This window comes from Papilio machaon, chromosome W (assembly GCF_912999745.1).
Source record: "Papilio machaon chromosome W, ilPapMach1.1, whole genome shotgun sequence".
Lineage (NCBI taxonomy): Eukaryota > Metazoa > Arthropoda > Insecta > Lepidoptera > Papilionidae > Papilio > Papilio machaon.
In genome coordinates this window covers 3,290,457-3,314,813 of record NC_060015.1, presented here as the reverse complement: position 1 = coordinate 3,314,813, position 24,357 = coordinate 3,290,457, and the positions used below count along the sequence as shown (strand labels likewise).

General features: G+C 44.8%; 1 protein-coding gene across 1 annotated transcript; it reads left to right on the top strand.

The window, feature by feature from the left end:
* The first annotated feature begins 14,805 nt into the window (after positions 1–14,805).
* Positions 14,806–17,106, top strand: LOC123722906 (tropomyosin-1, isoforms 33/34-like). Its single transcript, XM_045685468.1, has one exon. It carries the CDS (start codon positions 14,806–14,808, stop codon positions 17,104–17,106), a length of 2,301 nt encoding a protein of 766 aa, XP_045541424.1.
* The last annotated feature ends 7,251 nt before the right edge of the window (positions 17,107–24,357 follow it).

Sequence of the window (24,357 nt, the reverse complement as noted above, 5' to 3'; positions counted from 1 at the left end):
TCTCCGGAGGATTGTGGGACACTACCTGCGAGAGCGGGTAGTGTCCTACATGGGGAGGGAGGGAAGAGAGGAGCGGCGGATGGCCTCCGGTGTTCCTCAGGGGTCCGTCCTAGGACCCCTGCTGTGGAACATCGGCTTTGACTGGGCCATCCGCGGGGAGGTGCTGCCCCGGATGGCTGTCATTTGCAACGCAGATGACACGATGATAGCCGTCCGGGACACCACCTGAAGGAAAGTTAAGAGGAGGGCGGAAGCCGGGGCCACCCTGTTGGTCCGGAGGATCGAGGCGCTCGGACTCCGCGTGGCACTCCACAAAACCGAGGCCCTCTGCTTCAAAGGGCCGAGGTGGAGAGTGCCCGCAGGAGCGACCCTCCGGATCAACGGGGACGAGGTCGAGGTTAAGGCCCGGATCAAATATCTTGGCCTTATCCTCGATGGGGGTTGGCGTTTCGGCGATCACTTCCGGACGCTAACCCCCCGACTCGTCGGCGCGGCTTCCGCCCTCGCCAGGCTCCTCCCGAACCTGAGAGGTCCGGGCGTACAGGTGAGACGACTGTACGCCATGGTCGTTCGCAGTATGGCCCTGTACGGCGCGCCGATATGGGCAGAAGCCCTTGACGCGCTAAACAGGGCCCTCCTCCGCAGGCCGCAGCGCATCGTTGCGGTGCGCGCATGCATGGCCTACCGCACGGTTGGCCATGCAGCGGCCTGCGCTTTGGCCGGCACTCCCCCGTGGGAGATAGAAGCGGGTGTGCTGGCCGAAGCGTACCGGGAGCGGGCCGAGCAGAGAGCTCGGGGCGAAGCCCCGGCTCCAGAGGAGCTGTGGGCTGCTGGCCTAGCGGACGCCAAATACGGCGCCCGCACCATAGAGGCCATACGCCCACGGCTCTCGGACTAGTGCGGGAGGCGCCACGGCGCATTGAATTACAAACTTTCACAGGTGCTGACAGGGCACGGGTGCTTCGGGCGGTACCTGTGCCGTATAAGAAGAGAAGAGACGACGTCGTGCCACGAGTGCGGCGCTGATGAGGACACCGCGCAACACACCCTTCAGGTTTGTACAGCGTGGTCCGAAGAGCGCCGCACTCTGGCAGCGGCAATTGGTGATGACCTCTCACTCCCAGGCGTAATTCGCGCCATGCTGGGCAGTGAGGGGTCATGGGAGGCGGTTTCCTCCTTCTGCGAAATAGTAATTTCGCAGAAGGAGGAAAGGGAGCGAGAGCGCGAGGATAATCCCCTCGCGCCCCCGCTCAGACGCAGGAGAGTGGGGAGAAGGAGGCGGGGTTTCGCCGCCGTACTTCTCCCCACAAACCATGCGTGAGAGGGAGGCCCCTTCAGGGCGATAACGCAGGCGGGGCCACGGAAGAAAGCTAAAGCGTTCCCGTGGCGCCCGCCATAATGCGTTAGAGGGCAGTCAGGTTTTAGTGGGTATTCCGGTCACTTTCTGTGGCCGGCGAGTCCCACACTCCCTACGCCATTGCACAGCCCGGCGTAGGCGTGCGTAAACGCATTTCCTGACTATAAAAAAAAAAAAAAGGTTTTAGGTGTTTCAAGCTGTGAGGATAGTTTAAACTTCGCAGAAAATAAAGATACGCCGCATAAAACCTTAGGTTTATTTTGGTTATGCAATTCAGATTATCTTTCTTTCTCTGTTAATATAGACTTGAACAAGCAGGTAATACGTTTCGTATGATGTTGTCAGTAATTAGTCAAATTTTCGACCCTTTAGGTCTTGTAGGTCCGTGTGTTGTTGAATGCAAAATTTTATTACAAGGTCTTTGGTTGATAAAGTCTGATTGGGGTGAACAAGTACCAGACAAAAAAAAAACAATCTCAAACAAAATGCACTCAAAAGTAACGTAAAAAAACAATTTTAAACAAAATGCACTCAAAAGTAACATAAAAAACAATTTCAAACAAAATGCACTCAAAAGTAACGTAAAAAAACAATTTCAAACAAAATGCACTCAAAAGTAACATAAAAAAACAATTTCAAACAAAATGCACTCAAAAGTAATATAAAAAAACAATTTCAAACAAAATGCACTAAAAAGAAACAAAATAATGTCATGAAAACTCTAAATATTGAAATATTGTTGCTTCCTTTACTCGAAGCATCAAACACAACTCTAACTTTTGTCGTAATTTTATCTTCTCTCAATACTGCATGGTGCGGTAGGTATATGGCTCTCTCGTTTCTCGTTCTCTCTTTTACCGGCTCCATGTGATTTAAAGTAAGATACTCTCTCATGACTTTATTATACTCGTGACTCAGTTTCTCATTTTGTGATAGTTTTTTCTCTAATCTCTTGAATCTGTCTAGTGCTCTCTCATAAGTATGTGTAGGTAGGTTAGGTTCGTCGTGCTTAAACGGAAGTGCGACGACGTATCTTCCATTAGGTTCTCGTGTTGTAGTATTCTCGTAAATTTGCTCAGCTCGTAACTCTTCTAATGTATAAGGTGTGTTAGTTTTAATCTCCACATTCTCGTCTTCCCAAAATTTCTCTAACATTTTCTCTAGTTTTACGTTTAAGTGCATGCTTACTATTCCCCTTGTTATATTTTCTTTTATACCTCCTCCAGATATTATACAACCAAACTGTCTTTGTTGGGCAATTGGTGACCCTTCACTTCCTTTAATTACTCCACTCATTATTATTTCAGTAAATACATTAACTCCTAAAAATAAATCTACAGTACCTGGCTCCATGTATGTTGGATCTGCCAAAGTTAAATGTTGGATGTGAGAGAAAGATTCATTATTGACTCTTGAAGTGGGTAAAAAGTCTGTGATTTGTTTTACTACAAATGCTGTACAGTTAATTTTGAATGCATTTGTAAGTCTCGAAGTGATCTCCAACTCAGTAGCATATTTGATTTTTGATGTCATCTGATCTACACCACTCACCTCGCCTTCCACTATTTTTCTGCGTAATTGTAATCGCTTCACAGTTATTTCATTTACAAAGGACTCTTGTGAACATGGATCTATAAGAGCTCTTAAGGTTTGAGGCCCTTTACTAGTTTCGATGTTAACCAGTGCGGTCGCTAATAATGCAGTTTTTCCTTGTACTGTAAGATGTGATCGAATAACTCTCGATTCAGATGTAGTTCATCATTAAATCATTCCATCATTACATCACTACATCATTTCCTATTACCCTTACCAATATTTAGTCTAGAGCCTGAGGAAGGACATAGGGCACATTTTAACGCGAAAAAGGGTTTGCAAGGGGTTGAACGTGGGGGTGAAAGTTTGTATGGAATTATCGTCATTTTTACAGTTGGAAGCTTGAAACTTATTTTTGAGGTTGCTAATTCTATATAAATAAATATGAAATTAAATTTTTGTAAAAAATTTACCCCCGAGGGTGCTAAATACCAATAGGGGATGAAATTTTGTTTGGCAATATATTCGGTTTTGGTGAATGTCTTGTTTAATATGCTTTGCTGTAACCCTTACCAATATTTAGTCTAGAGCCTGAGAAAAGACGTAGTCTACAATTTAACGCGAAAAAGGGGTTTGAAGGGGTTGAAAGTGGGGGTGAAAGTTTGTATGGAATTATCGTCATTTTTACAGGTAGAAGGTTGAAACTTATTTTCAAGGCTGCTAATTTGATAAAGATAAATATGAAATTAAATTTTTGTAAAATTTCACCCCCAAGGGTGCTAAATAACAATAGGGGATGAAATTTACATTGGCAATATGCTCGGTTTTGGTGAATGTTTTGTTTAATATGTTTTGCTGTTATCCTTGCTGTTACGAATTGATTCGTTAATCTTTGACACTTCATACTCTTTGTCGATGCTTTCTGTTCGCGTGCCCTTCTCTTCCCTTTTCAACTTCTGTTACAACAGACAACAGTGTAAAAACGTGTTACAAATAAATTAATTACAAGATCCAGACTTTTATTCAAGAATCTAATGTTAAAACATAACATTTAAGGTCCTTCTAGCCTACGAGAGTACCGTGAGTGCAATATCACAATTTATTATTGTATATTAATTTTATTCGACAACGCCGACTGCAATAAAAAATGGCGACACAAGAAGATGGTGGCGAAAGAAATATCTTAGACAACTTAAAAGTACAAAGAAGTTCCATCAAAGGAAAACTTACTCGCATATTTAATTATATACAAAATTACGATCTTACAAATAATTTATACGAGATAAAAGCAAGATAATCGGAAGTTGATAGAATCTTCCAGAAGTTTGACGAGGTGCAATCCAACATAGAACTTTTAGATTATGAAGATACAACTCGGAACGAACAAGAACGTAGCAGTTTCGAAAATAAATATTTCAGTGTAAAAGCAAAAATAGAGGAACTACTATGCGGACCCATTGTGCAACCAAATACATCAAACATTTATGATCGTCTTAGCTCCAATACGAATTCAGACTACAGAAAACCTAGAATAAAACTACCGCAGTTAGAGCTGCCGAAGTTCGACGGTGATATAAGACAATGGCCTGCATTCAAGAACATTTTCATGGCCTCCGTGGATAGTACTGACATACCAGTCGTGAATAAGCTACAATATCTGAAAACGGCATTAACTGGAGAAGCTGCTGGTCTTATATCTTCACTACTAATTACTGAAGAGAACTATGTCAGGGCTTTAGATATCCTCAATCAAAGGTATGAAAACAAAACTATAATTGTTAATTTCCATTTGAAAGCTATTACCAACTTTACTACTATAACTAGATATAATCTAAAAGAATTTCTTGTCACATTGCAGCAAAGTTTAGATTCTTTAAAAGCTATAAATTTGCCTGTCGATAGTTGGGATGTATTATTAGTATTCTTAATATCACAAAAATTAGATAACTCATTGCGTGCTGCATGGGAATTGAATAGGAAAGAAAACACTATTGCTAGTTTGGGTGAGCTACTTGAGTTTATGAATGGTCGTAGAACTGCCTTTGAATTAGTAAATGATAAATTTTATGAAAAACATAGTTCAAAATTATCTTATGTTGCCTCTGTTGAAGTTAATACATCTTGCATATTATGTAAAAAACCACATTATCTGTATAAATGTCCAAATTATCTTGAATTACCAGTACATGATCGTATAGAATTAATTAAATCTAAGTCTTTGTGTTATAACTGTTTACAGCCTTACCAAGTTAAACATAAGTGTTCAAAATATAAATGTCAAATGTGTCGTGGTAGACATCACACCACTATACATTATGAGAAAACTCAACAGGTTAGTCATGCTTCAATGAATGTGTGTGACAACCAACAAACATATTCTCTACAAAATGCTACTCCAATAGGTACACCTAACACTAATACTAACATTAATAACTATCACATGCAACCACATGCATCTAACTTACAATCACAAAATGTGACATCTAATCAAACATCTCTTCTACATGAAAATACTAATACTACTTCTACTGTATTAATGTCTAACACTAATAAACAACAAATATTGCTTTCTACAGCTATTGTGCAAATACAAGACTCTTTGGGCAAGTAGGTGAACGCGCGAGCTCTTCTGGATGCTGGGAGCCAGGTAAACATTGTTACCCACAGACTAGCCTCTGCATTGCGACTTAATTTCCAGTATGATGCTTGTGTCATACAAGGTGTTGGCAACAGTCATTCTCAATCACAAGTTAGTATCAATACAAATATTTCATCTCGTTACAATGATTACAAAGCTAATCTCACATTTATAGTGATGGACAATATTGCAGTGCCATTACCTCATAACTATATACCCACACATACATGGCACATTCCACCTAAGGTGACAAATACTCTTGCTGATCCTACATTTTTCATACCCAGCACGGTTGATCTACTCATTGGGGCAGAACTATTCTATTAATTATTATTAACAGGCCGAATAAAACTTGGTTCACATTTACCTTTCTTAATAGAGACTATATTTGGATGGGTCGTTTCTGGTGCGTATATTCCAGATACTCAACAACTTACAAACAACTGCATAACACATATTAGTATGCATCTATCTTATAACTCTACAGACAAATTACTTCAGGCTTTTTGGGAACAGGAGGAGTTGCCTCAAAAACAATTACTCTCCCCTGAAGATAAATATTGTGAAAACCTATTCACATCTACTACTATGCAAGACAATAATGGCAAATACATAGTAGATTTACCTATACAATCTGAAAAGCTCAAAGAGCTAGGTAATTCTTTCAAAACTGCTTATCGTTGCTTACTTAAACTTGAGTCAAGATTTAACAAAGATGCTAGCCTACATAAACAATACAAAGCATTCATTAATGAGTTTTTAGAGCTTGGACATGCACACTATATTGAAAACTTCTCGTCATCAGATGAACATGCTTATTACATGCCTCATTTTCCTATAATTAGACCTGAGAGTGTTTCTACAAAATTACGCACAGTATTTAATGCCAGTGCTAAGACATCTAGTGGTTTATCTCTTAATGATATTCTATATGAGGGTCCTAACATTTACAATGATATATTTGATATAATACTTTGCTTCCGACTTTATAAATATGCTTTCATTTGTGATATTGTTAAAATGTATAGAAATATCTGGGTTAAACCTAAATTTACAGCCCTACAGAGAATTTTATGGCGGAATTCAAACACAGAACCACTGAAATGCTTAGAACTAAAAACTATTACATATGGTACTAAGAGCGCTCCTTTCCTTGCTTGCCGCACAATGCAACATTTAGCTGATAAATACATAAACACTCATAAGCTAGCTGCAGAATGTATAAAGTCTAGTTCTTATATGGATGATTATTTATGTGGTGCTCAGTCCGTGGAGCAATGTGTAGAATTATGTACTCAGCTCATTGACTTATTGAGTAAAGCTGGTTTCGAATTGCATAAATGGTCAACTAATCATTCAGAGATATTATCACATGTTTTAAAGTTAGATTGTACACAAACTGAGAGCAATCCTTACGACTTTTTATCTCACACCCCAGTCAAAACTCTTGGTTTACAGTGGATACCTACTAAAGATGTACTTCAACTTTCCATTCCTAATTCAAGTGCGAACTCTCAATCTACCAAAAGGAATGTTTTATCTCAAATTGCACAAATATATGATCCTATTGGTTTACTATCTCCTACAATTATATTAGCAAAAATATTAATGCAAGATATTTGGAAACAAAATAAAGATTGGGATTCTTTAATTCCTCAAGAATTGTTAGAAACTTGGAATATGTTCATTTTACAATTACATTCTTTAAAAGACATACAGATTCCTAGATATTACTTTTCTGATATTCCTACAGATATAATTTTGTTAGGGTTCAGTGATGCTTCACAGAAAGCCTATGGAGCATATTTATATTTAAGAGCAACTTATCCTAACAAAGAGATTACATGTACTTTAGTAACGGCTAAGTCTAAAGTTGCACCTATTAAAAAGCAACAGTCAATCCCTAGACTAGAATTGTGTGGAGCACTACTTTTAGCTCAGTTAACTAACAGATTTTTAGATACAACTAAAAATAAAATCAATATTTCATGTATATATTTATTTACAGATTCTTCAATTGTATTAAGTTGGATAAAATCACCATACAAACATAAACATGACACATATGTTACCCATAGACTAATGCTTATCATTAATACTACACAGAGTGACAACTGGTATTACATTAATACTAAACAAAATCCAGCTGACTTAATTACACGAGGTGTCATGCCAAATGCACTTCCATCATGCTCTTTATGGTGGAATGGACCTTCTTGGTTAACACAAGACCAAACATTGTGGCCTATCACTGCAAATATACCTGAAAATGATAGTAAAAAAGTAATTGATTTGTCAACAACTAAAGTGGTAAATATTTGTACAAAAATAACTATAAATTACTCATTCTTCTATGATCACTTTTGTAAGATCTCTAATTTTACTCGCTTAACTAGGTCAGTAGCATATATATTTAGATTCATATATAATTTAAAAAACAAAACTAACAAACACATTTCTTATTTATCAGTCTCTGAACTCAAACATGCACATAATTTTATCATTCAAACATCACAACATCAGTCATTCCCAAAAGAAATTAGCGAATTACAAAATGCTCAGAATAATAACACACAGTCAGATCACATAAGCTCACATAAATTATACACATTTACTTCTAGCCCTATCAGAAACTTAAATCCTTTCTTGGATAAAAATAATTTGTTAAGAGTGGGAGGGCGCATTCAGCACTCGGACATACCATATAGTCAGGCGCACCCTATTATATTAGCTGCTAAAGACCACATAACTACATTAATTGTACGTCATTATCATCTCAAATTACTTCATGCAGGTGTTCAAAACACATTATACAACATAAGGCTCACTTACATGGTAGACGTGAAGTTATGAAATGTATTCACACATGTGTAAGATGTACTAGGTACAGAGGAACAGTGCCCCGAGCACGAACGACTTGCGAAAAAGTATTCGTATCGAGATCGACAAAAATTTGTATGAGATTTGTACAGCGCCTCTATCGTGCGTAAAAGTAACTAAATTTGGGAGCACGAACGATTTTTGTTTACTTTCGTATCGCTAACGTATCGACAACTCTACGATACTCGAGACTATAAACAAAAGTGGCAGCACGAACATAGTTTTGAAGTATGGTATCGTAAATTTCGAAGGCTGGCTATCGAGTATAGTCGAATCTTTTGTCACTTAGAATTAGTCGGTGAGAAAAGTTTCGAAACATTTTAAACCGCTTTAAAAAATATTTTATTTAAGTATTAAGTATTTTTGTGTGTTTGTTAAAATGCAAAGGCCACCAATTTACCAACGTAGTGCTTTATTTTATGTTCTTGCTGCAAGATTACTAGAAAATGAGGGAATTGAACGTGAAACTAGGCAAGCAAATCTTATTTAATGTAATATTTAACTTTATACTATGAATTTGCTAGCCATATATAAATGTTATATAGTTGACTAAGATAATATATATTTATATATAAAATTAATAGTGTAGTTGTAGGAATCTTCAAGGTCCGCCTGAGAAAGTACCACCACCTTCGCTAGTTATCCATCCGCCCAGCAGCAGGGTGACAATGTTTAGTTATGGGCAAGCGTGACGCTTACCATCGGCCGAGGGACTTGCTCGTCCAAAAATCTATTGTAGCTATCTAATATTATTTGCTACAATAATAATTTTTTTTTAGAGAAATTAGACGCAGAGCTAAACTTAGAAAAACAGAAAATCCTATTGATATAAATGACGCTGAATTTAAAAATAGATATCGCTTAAGCAAAGAAGCTTTCACATTTCTCTGTGAGCAACTCCGTCAAAAAACATTTTTAAAATCGACTTCCAGGGTCACTCTAGAGCTTAAGGTAAATGTGAATAACTATAACTGGGATGACTACTAATCACACTCTGCGAGTCTGTAATGTGTTTTGCATCAACAAATTATCAAAATTATTAAACTAAAAATATATTACAGGTTCTTTGCGCGCTATCTTTTTACGCCACTGGATCATACCAGCGGATAGTGGGAATGGCAAAGTATTTAGGCCAAACGACAGTCAGACATTTAAAAACACTAAAACGCGACACGAATAATTAATAATGTAGAATGCTTTCTAAAGTTTGTAAACACAATACTAAAACAAACTTAACCTTGGCGACGTAAGACGCTATGTCAAGTGGTGCCGTTTCGTTCAGAAACCGTAAAAAATATAAGATATCCTATAAATATATATATATAAAATATCCTATATAATATTATATAAAATATCCTGTACTTTATTCAAAGTTTTTCTATATTTTAAGGACTTGGTTTTAATTTAATTTACACTAAATAGGCCCTTAAGCTTAAAGCAATAAAAACTTCACTAATTCGTTCAGTTTTCGGACGTATAATTCATTCAATAGAACGTTCATTACGCTCACAACGGCTCGTCCTTACTTACGTTAGGATGACGTCACTATCGAAATCGTATCGAGCTCTCGATAGTCGACAGAGTGTGCCTCGTGCTGCCGCCTAACGTAATACTCCGTTATCGTATCGTATAGGACTCGATACCTTTACGATACGAATTCGAAAATTATTCGTGCTCGAGGCTCAGTCTGTGGACAACAAATGTCAAACCTACCAACTCCTAGGGTTACATTAACTCGTGTTTTCACGCACGTAGGAATAGATTTTAGTGGTGCTGTATCCATCAGAAACACCATGGCTAGAAACTGCAGATATTTAAAAGGATATATTTGTTTATTTGTGTGTTTGGCTACTAGAGCAATTCATTTAGAATTAGTGACAGACCTGTCATCTCAAGCTTTTATATGTGCTTTAAAGAGGTTTATATTTAGACGAGGATTGCCTACTTGTTTGTATACAGATAATGCAACGAATTTCAAGGGTGCAAAATCTGAACTTCATGATCTTTATAAAATGTTTAAAAATGACAAATGTTATAGTGAAATAACCGATTTTTGTGCTTCTAATTAGTGATGCAACGGATGTCTGTTTCCGTTTCCGCAAGTGCGGAAGTTCCGCGTGCTTTTCAACATCCGTTTCTGCTTCTGTTTCCGCAACTTTTATAACGGAGATAAAACGGAACTTTACGACGGCTGAGAGATCCAAATGCGCGGCGCGAGACGCGCAGTCCGTGCGCGGCCTTTCGGCACTTGTCGCATTTGTTTGTTTACGTACTATTTTGTGAATTTAAGCGCGTAATATTTTCTGCTGTTGTTTGAAACAATCAGTTTCTCTTGCTGGAGTGAACTGTCTAGTTGTTGTCCATATAAAATTTGATAAAATTTGACAACTGGCAAAATGTGACTATTTCATACTTACGAGTTATTAAATGTTCTTTTGAATAAGTGATAGCCATGTAATATATAACATCATCATTATTATCATCAGCTCACTATACATCCCTACGGAGGGGCTCGGAGCCTACCCCAAATTAGGGGTGACTAGGCCATAGTCAACCACGCTGGCCCAGAGCGGGTTGACTTCACACATATCATTGAATTTTTTCTCAGATATGTGCAGGCAGCATCACTACGTTTTCCTTCACCGTAAAAACGTCGGATAAATGTACATATGTAAATCGAAAATCGAAAACACATTGCGGGACATGGCGGGATTCGAACCCAGGCCCTGCAGATTGCAAGTCAAGTGCCACGAGCCACCGACGCCTAATAATTATATCTTTTTCTAATCTAGATTTGGTGTATTTGATACTTAACACATTCACTGTTTACAAAATAAAAAAAATGTAACAGCTGGGAGCTAAAACTTTTTATGATGAATTTTTATTTAGTATCTGGGAATGTTGAACATATAGATAAATTAATAATGTTATTCTAATTATTTCAATAAAAAAAACACATTTTTTTGCGTTTGAGCGCTAGGGATCATCATCACACATATACATACACACACGCATACACACATACACACGCATACAGGACATACACATATTTAAAAAATATACATAAATAACATAAAGTTCAGCCTTAGCTTCATGTGATACAAGATATTTTTATGTTTGCCTCCGTACGAACGTGGTACTAATCACTACAACACTGTAAGAATGAAACTAATACTCTTTTTCGTTAGTTGACTATTGCCCGAATACTGAAACGTTACTTAAATATCTCGTTTCGTAAGCATTGCTTACAATTTAACAGACGTCAAAACTTAAGTGGAATACACAAACGTAAATCAAGACATGTAAGCGCGTGATTCCGTAAGTAGACGTATTATTTTTACGTCATGGCAACATCCTTTGTTTTCGGTCAAAGAGTGTATAAAAAATACTTGTTCTCGATTACATTTTCTTAAAATTCACTTAACGTATCCGTTTCACGCAGCATGGCTTGGACAACCTATAGTTGTTGTAAGACGTGTTCGTTCCCAAATAGTAAAGAAAATAAAAATAAAAATACTAAATACTCAAAAATCAAAGAAGGTTGTTAAAAAATATCCTTTCTGTTTAAATTATTTTTAAATAAAAAAATTTGACCTTACTTTTGTAGAATGGAAAGCATCTGGCGTTTTGTTTTGACAAGTTAACGGTGCAACATCTAGTTCATATTTTGAAAGTTTGAATTAAAGTTTTAATAAATTTTAATATCATCAAGACACTTTTTAAGCAGTTTAAGCGGGCGCAGACAAATGTCGCTATAAACCTATTTGCGATTCCGATATATTCTCGTTCAGTCGGCATTTTTATATAAATACTAGCTGTCGCCCGCGACTCCGTCCGCGCGCAGTTAAAAAAAACTTAATAGGGGTATGAATAATAAATTTTGGCCGATTCTCAGACCTACTCAATATGCTCACAAAATTTCATGAGAATCGGTCAAGCCGTTTCGGAGGAGTACGGGAACGAACATTGCGACATGAGAATTTTATTTCTCCGAAAACGATGATAATGATGAAGCAGACATGTTAACACCTTAGATTTTCAATTTTAAGATAGCTCGCGACCACTCTTAAATTGTTGGCGTACTTAAGTCGACATGACAGTTCTTTTGACAGCAAAATGTCGTTGAGTGACGATCCAGTATAAGAAATGTGATATTGAGTGGCCTTTAAGCATGGTACGATTTGATTGGCATCAAAGTTGAGATGCGTCTTTAACTGACTTACGAAAATTGCATATTGGAGTTTAAGCGTGGTCTTATAATTTAAGACGCTCTTACATATTTAAGTGACGTTTCAGTATTCGGGCATATATTGCCAGAGTTGTCACACAAAGTAAAATGGACTCGCTTCAAACGCCGGCGGCTTACTGGCTACTACAAAGTGAACGGGCTCCTCGCTCGGATCCGTGGGGGAGGCGCTGCTACTATATTAGTATAGGAGAGCTATTGCTCTGCCCACTCGTATCCCAGTGGTCAGCAGTGAATGTATTAATAAAGAAATATATTTGTCGTTTGTCAACACGAGTGGTTTGGCGAACATTAATTTGTAAATAGTGTAATTTTGTTTCCTGAAAATAAATTTAAAAAAACGCGTATTTTAACTTATTGCAGCGCAGTAAAAATACATACATTGAAGGCTAAAGGACACCGATATCCAATGTCTTAATAAATTATAAACGAATACAAACTGTTTTTACCCAAAAAAATATTTTTGTAAATATGTTTTTTATTATTATTTACACTTCTGTTTCCGCATCCGTTTCCGTTTCCGTTTCTGCTAAAATTTATTTTTGACATCTGTTTCCGTTTCTGGTTCCGGTAAGACACTTCCGTTGCATCACTACTTCTAATAACATAGAGTTCAAATTTACTATACCATTAGCTAGCCATATGGGTGGTATTTACGAAGCAGGTATAAAATCTGTTAAGTCACTACTTAAGAGATATTTGTTTACTACTAAGTTAACATATGAATTACTTTACACTGTATTAGTGCAGATAGAAGGAATATTAAATTCCAGACCTTTGTATCCTATCACTGATTTGCCAAATGATTTAACTTGTCTAACACCGGCTCATTTTATCATAGGTACAGCTATAACAGACTTACCTGAGCCTAATTTACTAGAAATAAATGAGTCTAGACTTAATATTTACAAAAGAATAATACAATTAAAACAGAGATTTTGGAAACAATTCTATTTCAGTTATTTATCAGAGTTACAAACTAGAAACAAGTGGTTAAAGATTCATAATAATTTAAATATTGGAGATTTAGTGATAATTAAAGATGAAGTTACTCCATCAACATTTTGGCCTCTAGGCAGGGTAATTTCTACCAAAATGAATAAAACGGATGGCCTTATCAGGTCAGTTGTTATCCGTACTTCTAAAGGAGACTATGCTAGACCTATTCATAAGTTAATTTTGTTACCTAATAAGACTTAAATTTAAATCTACTTAGAAGCTACTTTAATTTTTTTGTTACTTAGTTACTAGTGTTATGTTATGATTACTAATTCTATTATTATAATTGATTTGCTAAAAAAGTGTAAAGGATACTTACCTTGTGTGTACATCATACTTACCTTGTTAATTATTAATACTATTACTTAAATTATGTAACTACTAGATTCTATTGTGTTATTTTAGTTATATAATCTCACTATTTGTAAAAAGGGCGAGAATGTTACGAATTGCTTCGTTAATCTTTGACACTTTATACTCTTTGTCGATGCTTTCTGTTCGCGTGCCTTTCTCTTTCCTTTTCAACTTCTGTTACAACAGACAACAGTGTAAAAACGTGTTACAAATAAATTAATTACAAGATCCAGACTTTTATTCAAGAATCTTATGTTAAAACATTATGTTTTAAACATAACACTTGCCAATATTTAGTCTAGAGCCTGAGGAAAAACGTAGGGGTTGTAAGGGGTTGAAAGAGGGGGTGGAAAATTCCACGGACCTGCTCGGTTGTCCGAGTGGGCGGAGAGGTGAACTCCGACGTGGCGCGTCCCCGGGTGGTGGATAGGGGAACGCCCCGGCATAGTGCTGGGGTAGGGCTTTTTTTCGCCCCGCGAACCAAACACCAAAACCCGTAAATCCGCACCCAGCGGAAACGGGGGCTCTGCGCACTGAGCGTGGGGCCGCGAGGAAGAAAACCTCTATAAAAAAATACCCTGAGGAGGAGGTGGTCGTTCCGTAGGGCTATACCGGATAGGGCCACCCATACCGGGCAGGCCTGCGGAACATCGGCGAGGGCGTGCGGCAACACGTTAAAAGGCAGTGGACTTCGGTCGGAGTATGGCGGCCTTCAAGGCCGCGCTTCATGGCTAGGGGACCTCACCCTGCATTACAAAGGCGGTTTCCGGTGTCCGACAACACCGGTCACAATGGACAATGGCAAGCTCTAAAAAGATATTACCCCAGGAGGGTACCGCTGGTTACACCAGCGGAGAATCCCTCCCAGAGGTCACTCTGACCTCTGGCCGGCCCTCGTATTCTGGGGGGGCCAAAGACTGCCAACCAATGACCTCGGCGCTAACAATGGACAATGATGCAAGTGATATGGATTCGACGGCTGGAAGAGTAGGGGATGACAGGGAGAGCGACTTGGAGCTAGTCTCAATGTCGGAAACCTCTGACTCGGACAGCACACTGGAGGGCTTCCCTGACGGAAGGAAGGCGAGCACGAGCACGGCGCGGAAGAAAAACAGCAGTTCCACGGCCCCTAAAAATGCTCTCAAGTTCCCAATTGGGACAGAGAGCAAGGGGAAGAAGAGGGCGCTAAAAGAAGCGGAAGTAGCGGGCCCGGTCATAAAAGTGTCGACAGCGACAAGAGGCCGTACCAGACGACCGGGGGCCCAAAGCAGTTTTCTGCAAGAGGCGAAAGCCTATTTAGCGGAGGGGGAGGAGAGTGGAGCAGTTGACTCGGACCCCCCCTACCGGCCTCCATGCCTGCCCAGGGACTTGTCGGAGCCCAGGGCTGCGCAACCGGAGGCTGCCACCATAGAGGCACTGGCTGCGAAAGCCCTCCTGAATGTTTCCGCAATTCAGGGGGAGGTTAAGAAGAGCGGAAACATAAAGGGAACAGTGCGAGGCCAGATTAACAGGGCCACCCAACAGGTGATTGAAGCGGTGGAGGAGCTGCGAGCGATCACCCCCGAGGAGGAGCAACGCCGGCTCCGCGCGGAGAATGCCAGACTAGCTAGAGAGCTGGAGCTGATCCGCGCGGAGCTGCGTGCTTTCAAAGAAGCATACGCGGAGTCGCAAAAGCGGTCAGAAGCGACTCCGAGGGAGGCTCCTCAAGCCCAGGAGGGGGTGGAGACAATTCTCAGGGGCGCTCTCGAAGAGATGAGGCGCGAACTCTTAGAGTCAGTAGGCGGGATGGTGAACGCCCGCCTGCAAGACTTGGAGACGCGCCTCCCCCCTGAGCCGGTGGTCAGACCACCGCTCCAAGCGGACAATCATCATCCGCCGCCGCCGCGCCCTGTAACCAGGCCCAACCTGGCGACCAGTGCCTCAAAAATTGTGGAGACACGACCGGCCCAGGCCCCTGCGGCCAAAGCCAGACCGGTCCCCAAGAAGAAGATCGCCTCTAAAGCCAGACCGGCCGCCCCTCCCCCCCCTCCACCTGCTGGCGGAGAGGGGAGCGCAGGGAAGGCTGCAAAGGCCAAAGCCGGAACCGCCAATCCCGCCCCTCAAACACCCGGGGGCGATGAGACACCGTGGTCCCAAGTGGTCGGCCGGAAGGCCCGGAAAAAGAAGAAGAAGGCTCCGGCCGGGACCCCACCCGCTGCACCAGTTCACCCTGGTAGAGTGCAGCGGGTTCCCCCCCCTCCCAAGACTGTAAAGATCGTGGCCCCCAAAACGGCGGCCATAACCGTCACTCTCAAACCGGGGGCCACGATCACAAACGAAGCAGGACAGGTCTCTGAGGCCAAATACGTCGACGTCTTGGCCAAGGCCAAGGCAGCGATCTGCCTCAGAGACCTAGGCTTGGAGACGGTGAAAGTCAGAACTAGTATGACCGGCTCCAAGCTAATGGAGGTAGGGGGGACCACCCCAGAAGAGACGGCCGACCGCCTGGCTGCCGAATTGGTCAAAGTCATCGGCGGCTGGGCGGACATCGCGCGTCCGTCCAAACTCGCAGACCTCCGGGTCTCCGGTTTGGACGAGACGACGACGCGCGAAGAGGTGGCAGCCAAACTGGCGTCAACCGGCGGCTGCCACCCCGATATGGTCAAAGTGGGCCTAATCAGGCCCAGCTTCTGGGGTGGGGGTTCCACTCTGGTGCGGTGTCCGGCAGCGGCGGCGAAGGCCCTCGCACAGATAGGGAAGGTGGCCATTGGATGGTGCATGGCCACCGTCACCGCGGTGAGGGCCCGGCCGCTACGCTGCTTCAAATGTATGCAGCTGGGCCACACCCGGGCCCTATGCCCATCGGAGGCAGAGGATGGTCGCCTCTGCTTCCGATGCGGCCAGGAGGGCCATAAGAGGGCTGCGTGCGAGGCGCCTGTCAACTGCGCCGTGTGCAATAGGACAGGCTGCCCGCACGCACATATAATGGGGGGAGCAAAATGCACCCCCCCCACTGTGAGGGGGAAGGCCCGCATCATCGGCCCTCCCCCTGCGCCACAAGCGCAATCGCCGCCCAGGCTGCAGCCGCAGCCTGAAGAGGAACGCATGCAGGTGTCATAATGCCCAGACACCTGCATGCAGAGTTCCTACAGACGAACGCCAACCACTCCGCCCGCGCACAGGACCTGCTCATGCAGGCCCTGGCGGAGTGGAGAATTGCCGTTGCTGTCGTGGCCGAGCCCTACCACATCCCCTCCCAACCACACTGGGTCGGGGACACGGAGGGCTCGGTCGGAATGGTGGTGCCGCCAACGGGCCTGCAACACCTCTCTCTCAGGGAGAGGGGCGCGGGTTACGTAGCGGCAAACTGGGGAGAAGTAGTGCTCATCGGAGTCTACTTCTCCCCGAACAGGAGCCTCTCACAGTTCGAGAGGTTCCTGGATGGCCTGGAGCTGGTTGTGCGGAGGGCATTGCCAGCCCAGGTCATTGTGATGGGGGACCTCAATGCTAAGTGCGCGGCTTGGGGATCCCCCATCACCGACGTCAAGGGGGCGCATCTTCGGGATTGGGCTCTTACTATCGGCCTGGTCCCGGAGAACCGGGGCAGCGCCTTCACATGCGTGCGCGCGCGGGGTGGCTCGGTCGTTGACGTGACGTTCGCCACCCCCAATATCGGCGCGCACATCTCGTGTTGGCGCGTCCTGGAGGATGTGGAGACCCTGTCAGATCACTTGTACATCAGGTTTAGGGTCTCCACAGCGCCCCCTGGGCGTCAAACTCGCACGGCGGGCGGCAGAGGCGTCTTCCCTAGGTGGCAGCTGTCACGTCTCGACGGAGACCTGGCAGAGGAGGCTGCAATCGTATCCGCGTGGGCCTCCGACCCCCCTCAATCCTTGGGGGTTGGAGAAAGGGCTGCCAGGTTCCGTCGGGACTTGACGACTATTTGCGACGCAGCAATGCCTAGGGCTCGACGCCTCGTGCCCCGAGAGGGGGTATACTGGTGGTCGCGGGACCTCGCGGCCCTGCGTGCCACCAGCAACGCCGCTCGCCGTGCTCTATCCCGGTGCCGAAGACGTCGGCACCGGGAGCCGGGCGAGCTGGAGCGCCTCCAGGCCGAAATGCGTTCGGCCAAGAAGGCGCTCCAAGCCGCCATAGGGGCCGCCAAGGACGCTGCATACTCGGAGTTCTTGGCGGCCCTGGACGCGGACCCGTGGGGGCGCCCGTACCGAATGGTACGGGCCAAATTCAAAACGGCGCCCCCCACGGAGACCATGGAGCCGGCCGTCCTCAGCGCGGTGGTAGAGGGGCTATTCCCAGACAGCCCCCCATTTGAGCCACCGCGCATGACGCAGCAGAGGGCCAACGACGAGGACGACGCCGCCCCTAATCCTCCTCTGATAACAGAGGACGAAATGCTAGGGGCGGCCCGCCGGCTCCAAGGCCCGCGGAAGGCCCCGGGACCGGATGGGGTTCCGGGGAAGGTTCTCCCCATCGCGTTAAAGCACCTCGGGGACCGCCTCCGCTGCCTCTTCGACGACTGTCTGGCAGCGGGGCACTTCCCTGAGGTGTGGAAGGAGGGGCGGCTGGTCCTTATAAGGAAAGAAGGCCGCCCCGCGGACTCTCCGTCGGGATACCGCCCGCTGGTGATGCTGGATGAGGCCGGGAAGCTGTTGGAGCGAGTTATAGCTGCCCGGATCATCCAGCATCTAGCGAGGGATGGGCCGCAGCTTTCGGTGAACCAATTCGGGTTCCGGTCAGGACGATCCACCTTGGACGCCCTGGCCGCCCTGAAGAAGTTCACCGACGAAGCGGCCCAAAAGGGGCAGGGAGCCATGGCGGTGTCACTGGACATCGCCAATGCCTTCGGCTCCCTCCCCTTTGCGGTAATAGAGGAGGCGCTCCGGTATCACGGAGTGCCCCTCTACCTGCGGAGAGTCGTGGGACACTACCTGCAAGGGCGGGTAGTGTCCTACATGGGGAGAACCGGTCGAGAGGAGAGGCGGATGGCCACCGGTGTTCCACAGGGGTCCGTGCTAGGGCCCCTCCTGTGGAACATCGGATATGACTGGGCCATCCGCGGAGAGGTGCTGTCTCGGATGGCGGTCATCTGCTATGCAGATGACACGCTGGTTGCCGTCCGGGACACCACGTGGAGTAGATTGGTGAGAAGGGCTGAGGCCGGAGCCACATTATTGACCCGGAGGATCGAGGCACTAGGCCTCCGAGTGGCCCTCAGCAAAACCGAGGCCCTCTGTTTTAAAGGGCCTCGGTGGAGGGTTCCTGCGGGGGCCACCCTCCGGGTCAACGGAGAGGAAGTCGGGGTCAAGGCCCGGATAAAATATTTGGGTCTTGTCCTCGACGGGGGTTGGCGCTTCGGTGACCACTTCCGAGCGCTGACCCCCCGGCTTGTGGGCGCGGCCTCAGCCCTGGCGAGGCTCCTCCCTAACCTCAGCGGTCCGGGTGTACATGCGAGGATGCTGTACACCACGGTCGTCAAAAGTATGGCCCTGTACGGTGCACCGATATGGGCTCGCGCCCTCAATGCACCCAACAGGGCCCTCCTCCGCAGGCCGCAACGCATTGTTGCGGCGCGTGCGTGCCGGGCCTACCGAACGGTAGGCCACGCGGCGGCCTGCGTTTTGGCCGGCACCCCTCCGTGGGAAATCGAGGCGGGAGTGCTGGCTGAAGCCTACTGGGCGCGGGCCACACAAAGAGCCCGGGGCGAAGCCCCGGCCCCAGAGGAGATCTCCCGCGCCCGGGAGGCGAGGAGAATGACAACCGTGGAGCTGTGGGCGAGAGGCCTAGCGCACGCCAAATACGGCGTGCGCACTATAGAGGCCATACGCCCACTGCTCCCGGAATGGTGTGGGAGGAGCCACGGCTCCCTCACCTTCCGACTGACACAGGTGCTGTCCGGACATGGTTGTTTTGGACGGTACCTGTGTCGGATCGGAAGGGAGGAGAGGATGCGCTGCCACGGGTGCGGCGCCGACGAGGACACGGCGCAGCACACACTCGAAGTATGCTGCGCCTGGAGAGAAGAGCGCCGCACCCTAGTGGCGGCGATTGGCGGCGACCTCTCACTTCCCGGCGTTGTACGCGCCATGTTGGGAAGTGAGAGGTCTTGGAACGCGGTCTCCTCCTTCTGCGAAACAGTCATGTCGCAGAAGGAGGAGAGGGAGCGGGAGCGCGAAGGGGATCCCCTAGCGCCCCCGCTCCGGCAGAGAAGAGTGGGGAGAAGGAGGCGGCAATTCGCTGCTGCCCTTCTCCCCACGACTAACGCGTTCCCGTGGCCCCGCCGTAACGCGTGAGAGGGCAGTCTGGTTTTAGTGGGTATTCCGGTCGCCTTCTGCGGCCGGCGAGTCCCACACTCCCCTACGCCATTGCACAGCCCGGCGTAGGGGGTGCGTAAATGCATTTCCAGACTATAAAAAAAAAAAAAAAAAAAAAAAAAAAAAAAAAAAAAAAAAAAAAAAAAAAAAAAAAAAAAAAAAGGGGGTGGAAAATTGTATGGAAGTATCGTCTTCTTTTACAGTTAGAAGCTTGAAACTTATTTTTGAGGCTGCTAATTTGATATAAAGAAATTAATATTCAATATTTGAAAAAAAGTTTACTCTTAAGGGTGCTAAATAACAATTAGGGATGAAATTTTGTTTGGGAATATTTTAGATTTTGTTGAATGTTTTGTTCAATATGTTTTGCTGTTACCGTTACAAATATTTAGTTTAGAGCCCGAGAAAGGATAAAGACTACTTTACAACGCGAAAAAGGGTTTGTAAGGGGTTGAAAGTTAGGGTGGAAATTTGTATGAAAGTATCGTCATTTTTACAGTTAGAAGCTTGAAACTTATTTTTGAGGTTGCTAATTCTATATAAATAAATAGTAAATTAAATTTTTGTAAAAATTTTGCCCCCAAGAGTGCTGAATAACAATAGGGGATGAAATTTTGTTAGGCAATATGTAAGGTTTTGGTGAATGTTTTGTTTAATATGTTTTGATGTTACCCTTACCAATATTTAGTCTAGAGCCTGAAGAAGTACAAAGCCTACTTTTTAACGAGAAAAAAGGGTTATAAGAGGTTGAAAGTAAGGGTGGAAATTTGTATGGAAGTATCGTCATTTTTACAGTTAGAAGCTTTAAACTTATTTTGTAGGCTGCTGATTTGATATAAATAAATATGACATTTGAAATTTGTAAAAGTTTTACCCTCAAGTTTGCAATGTAACAAAACGGAATAGGGGATGAAAGTTTGTATGGGAAGATGTTTATGTGAATATTTTGTAAGTTTAATATTTTTTGGCATTTTTTATAAGTTTAAGTAAAAAAAACAACAACAACATAATTCTCGACCCGTAACCCAGAGGGGTAGGCAGAGACCCAGGACCTACATTTGGCGCGGTCCGGGCACACCTCTCTCTATGTTCTTCTAAATACATCAAAGCATAGCACGTTGGTTAAATAAAATAATTAGCTCAAAAAAAATGCTACCCAAAATAGTATTTCACGCGGACGAAGTCGCGGGCACAGCTGTGGACCGTGTTATATTTGTAAACAAAATAGCTTTTAAACTTTGTGTCCTTTTTGTATTTTGCATAAACAACAATATTTCAAAAGTGTTTCTTTTTTTTACAGTTGTGTTTCCCGATGACTTAACAAGATCTATACATTGTAATAATTGCAATATGTTTGTCCAGAAAAGGCTATTTTCACATCATAAGAGAACAAATTTACATAAATCTAACTGTTTATTGAATACGCAGTTCGCAAATATCAATATTGTCGCGTCTGCCTTCAAAAACAGATTAGTAACATACCGATTGAACGTCACTCAGGAAGACGAGTACCTCAGTCCAGAGGCGTTCCTGAGTGATAATCAAACAGATTTATTGAAATTATTCAATTTATCATTGAAAGAGCATGATGTTTTGAGTTTTTCGCTTATTTTTTACTGCCAAAATTAGATGAAAAGCAATTGAAATCATTTAATCCTTACTAATATTATAAATGCGAAAGTAACTCTGTCTGTCTGTCTCGCTTTCACGCAAAAACTACTGAACCGATTTAAATGAAATTTTGTACACAGATAGTCTAGAGCCTGAGGATGGACATAGGCTACATTTTAACGCGAAAAAGGGGTTGTAAGGGGTTGAAAGTGAGGGTGAAAGTTTGTATGGAATTATCGTCATTTTTACATGTAGAAGATTGAAACTTATTTTCAAGGCTGCTAATTTGATAAAGATAAATTTGAAATTAAATTTTTGTAAAAATTTTACCCCCAAGGGTGCTAAATAACAATAGGGGATGAAATTTTGTTTGTCAATATATTCGGTTTTGGTGAATGTTTTGTTTAATATGCTTTGCTGTTACCCTTACCAATATTTAGTCTAGAGCCTAAGGAAAGACGTAGGCTACATTTTAACGCGAAAAAGGGGTTGTAAGGGGTTGAAAGTGGGGGTGAAATTTTGTATGGAATTATCGTTATTTTTACAGATAGAAGCTTGAAACTTATTTTCAAGACTGCTAATTTGATATACATAAATACGAAATTAAATTTTTGTACGCCACGGGAACGCTTTAGCTTTCTTCCGTGGCCCCGCCTGCGTTATCGCCCTGAAGGGGCCTCCCTCTCACGCATGGTTTGTGGGGAGAAGTACGGCGGCGAAACCCCGCCTCCTTCTCCCCACTCTCCTGCGTCTGAGCGGGGGCGCGAGGGGATTATCCTCGCGCTCTCGCTCCCTTTCCTCCTTCTGCGAAATTACTATTTCGCAGAAGGAGGAAACCGCCTCCCATGACCCCTCACTGCCCAGCATGGCGCGAATTACGCCTGGGAGTGAGAGGTCATCACCAATTGCCGCTGCCAGAGTGCGGCGCTCTTCGGACCACGCTGTACAAACCTGAAGGGTGTGTTGCGCGGTGTCCTCATCAGCGCCGCACTCGTGGCACGACGTCGTCTCTTCTCTTCTTATACGGCACAGGTACCGCCCGAAGCACCCGTGCCCTGTCAGCACCTGTGAAAGTTTGTAATTCAATGCGCCGTGGCGCCTGCCGCACCAGTCCGAGAGCCGTGGGCGTATGGCCTCTATGGTGCGGGCGCCGTATTTGGCGTCCGCTAGGCCAGCAGCCCACAGCTCTATGGTCATTCGCTTTCTCTCCGCCCGGGACCGGGCGAGCTCCTCTGGAGCCGGGGCTTCGCCCCGAGCTCTCTGCTCGGCCCGCTCCCGGTACGCTTCGGCCAGCACACCCGCTTCTATCTCCCACGGGGGAGTGCCGGCCAAAGCGCAGGCCGCTGCATGGCCAACCGTGCGGTAGGCCATGCATGCGCGCACCGCAACGATGCGCTGCGGCCTGCGGAGGAGGGCCCTGTTTGGTGCGTCAAGGGCTTCTGCCCATATCGGCGCGCCGTACAGGGCCATACTGCGAACGACCATGGCGTACAGTCGTCTGACCTGCACGCCCGGACCTCTCAGGTTCGGGAGGAGCCTGGCGAGGGCGGAAGCCGCGCCGACGAGTCGGGGGGTTAGCGTCCGGAAGTGATCTCCGAAACGCCAACCCCCATCGAGGATAAGGCCAAGATATTTGTTCCGGGCGTTAACCTCGACCTCGTCCCCGTTGATCCGGAGGGTCGCTCCTGCGGGCACTCTCCACCTCGGCCCTTTGAAGCAAAGGGCCTCGGTTTTGTGGAGTGCCACGCGGAGTCCGAGCGCCTCGATCCTCCGGACCAACAGGGTGGCCCCGGCTTCCGCCCTCCTCTTGACCTTCCTCCAGGTGGTGTCCCGGACGGCTATCATCGTGTCATCCGTGTAGCAAATGACAGCCATCCGGGGCAGCACCTCCCCGCGGATGGCCCAGTCAAAGCCGATGTTCCACAGCAGGGGTTCTAGGACGGACCCCTGAGGAACACCGGAGGCCATCCGCCGCTCCTCTCTTCCCTCCCTCCCCATGTAGGACACTACCCGCTCTCGCAGGTAGTGTCCCACAATCCTCCGGAGATAGAGGGGCAGTTCATGGTACCGAAGTGCCTCCTCTATTACTCCGAAGGGGAGGGAGCCGAAGGCGTTGGCGATGTCAAGTGACACCGCCATCGCCCCCTGTCCCCTCTCGGCCGCATCCTTCGAGAACCTTTTCAGGGCTAAACTTTCACCCCCACGTTCAACCCCTTACAACTCCTTTTACGCGTTAAAATGTAGCCTATGTTCTTCCTCAGGCTCTATACTAAATATTGGTAATTGTAACAGCAAAACTTATTAAACAAAACATTCATCAAAACCGAGCATATTGCCAAACAAAATTTCATCCCCTATTATTATTTTGCACCCTTAGGGCTAAAATTTTTACAAAAATTTAATTTCGTATTTATGTATATCAAATTAG

Excerpts from the sequence above, each read along its gene's own strand:
- LOC123722906 (XM_045685468.1), top strand. The coding sequence starts at position 14,806 with ATGGCAAGCTCTAAAAAGATATTACCCCAGGAGGGTACCGCTGGTTAC.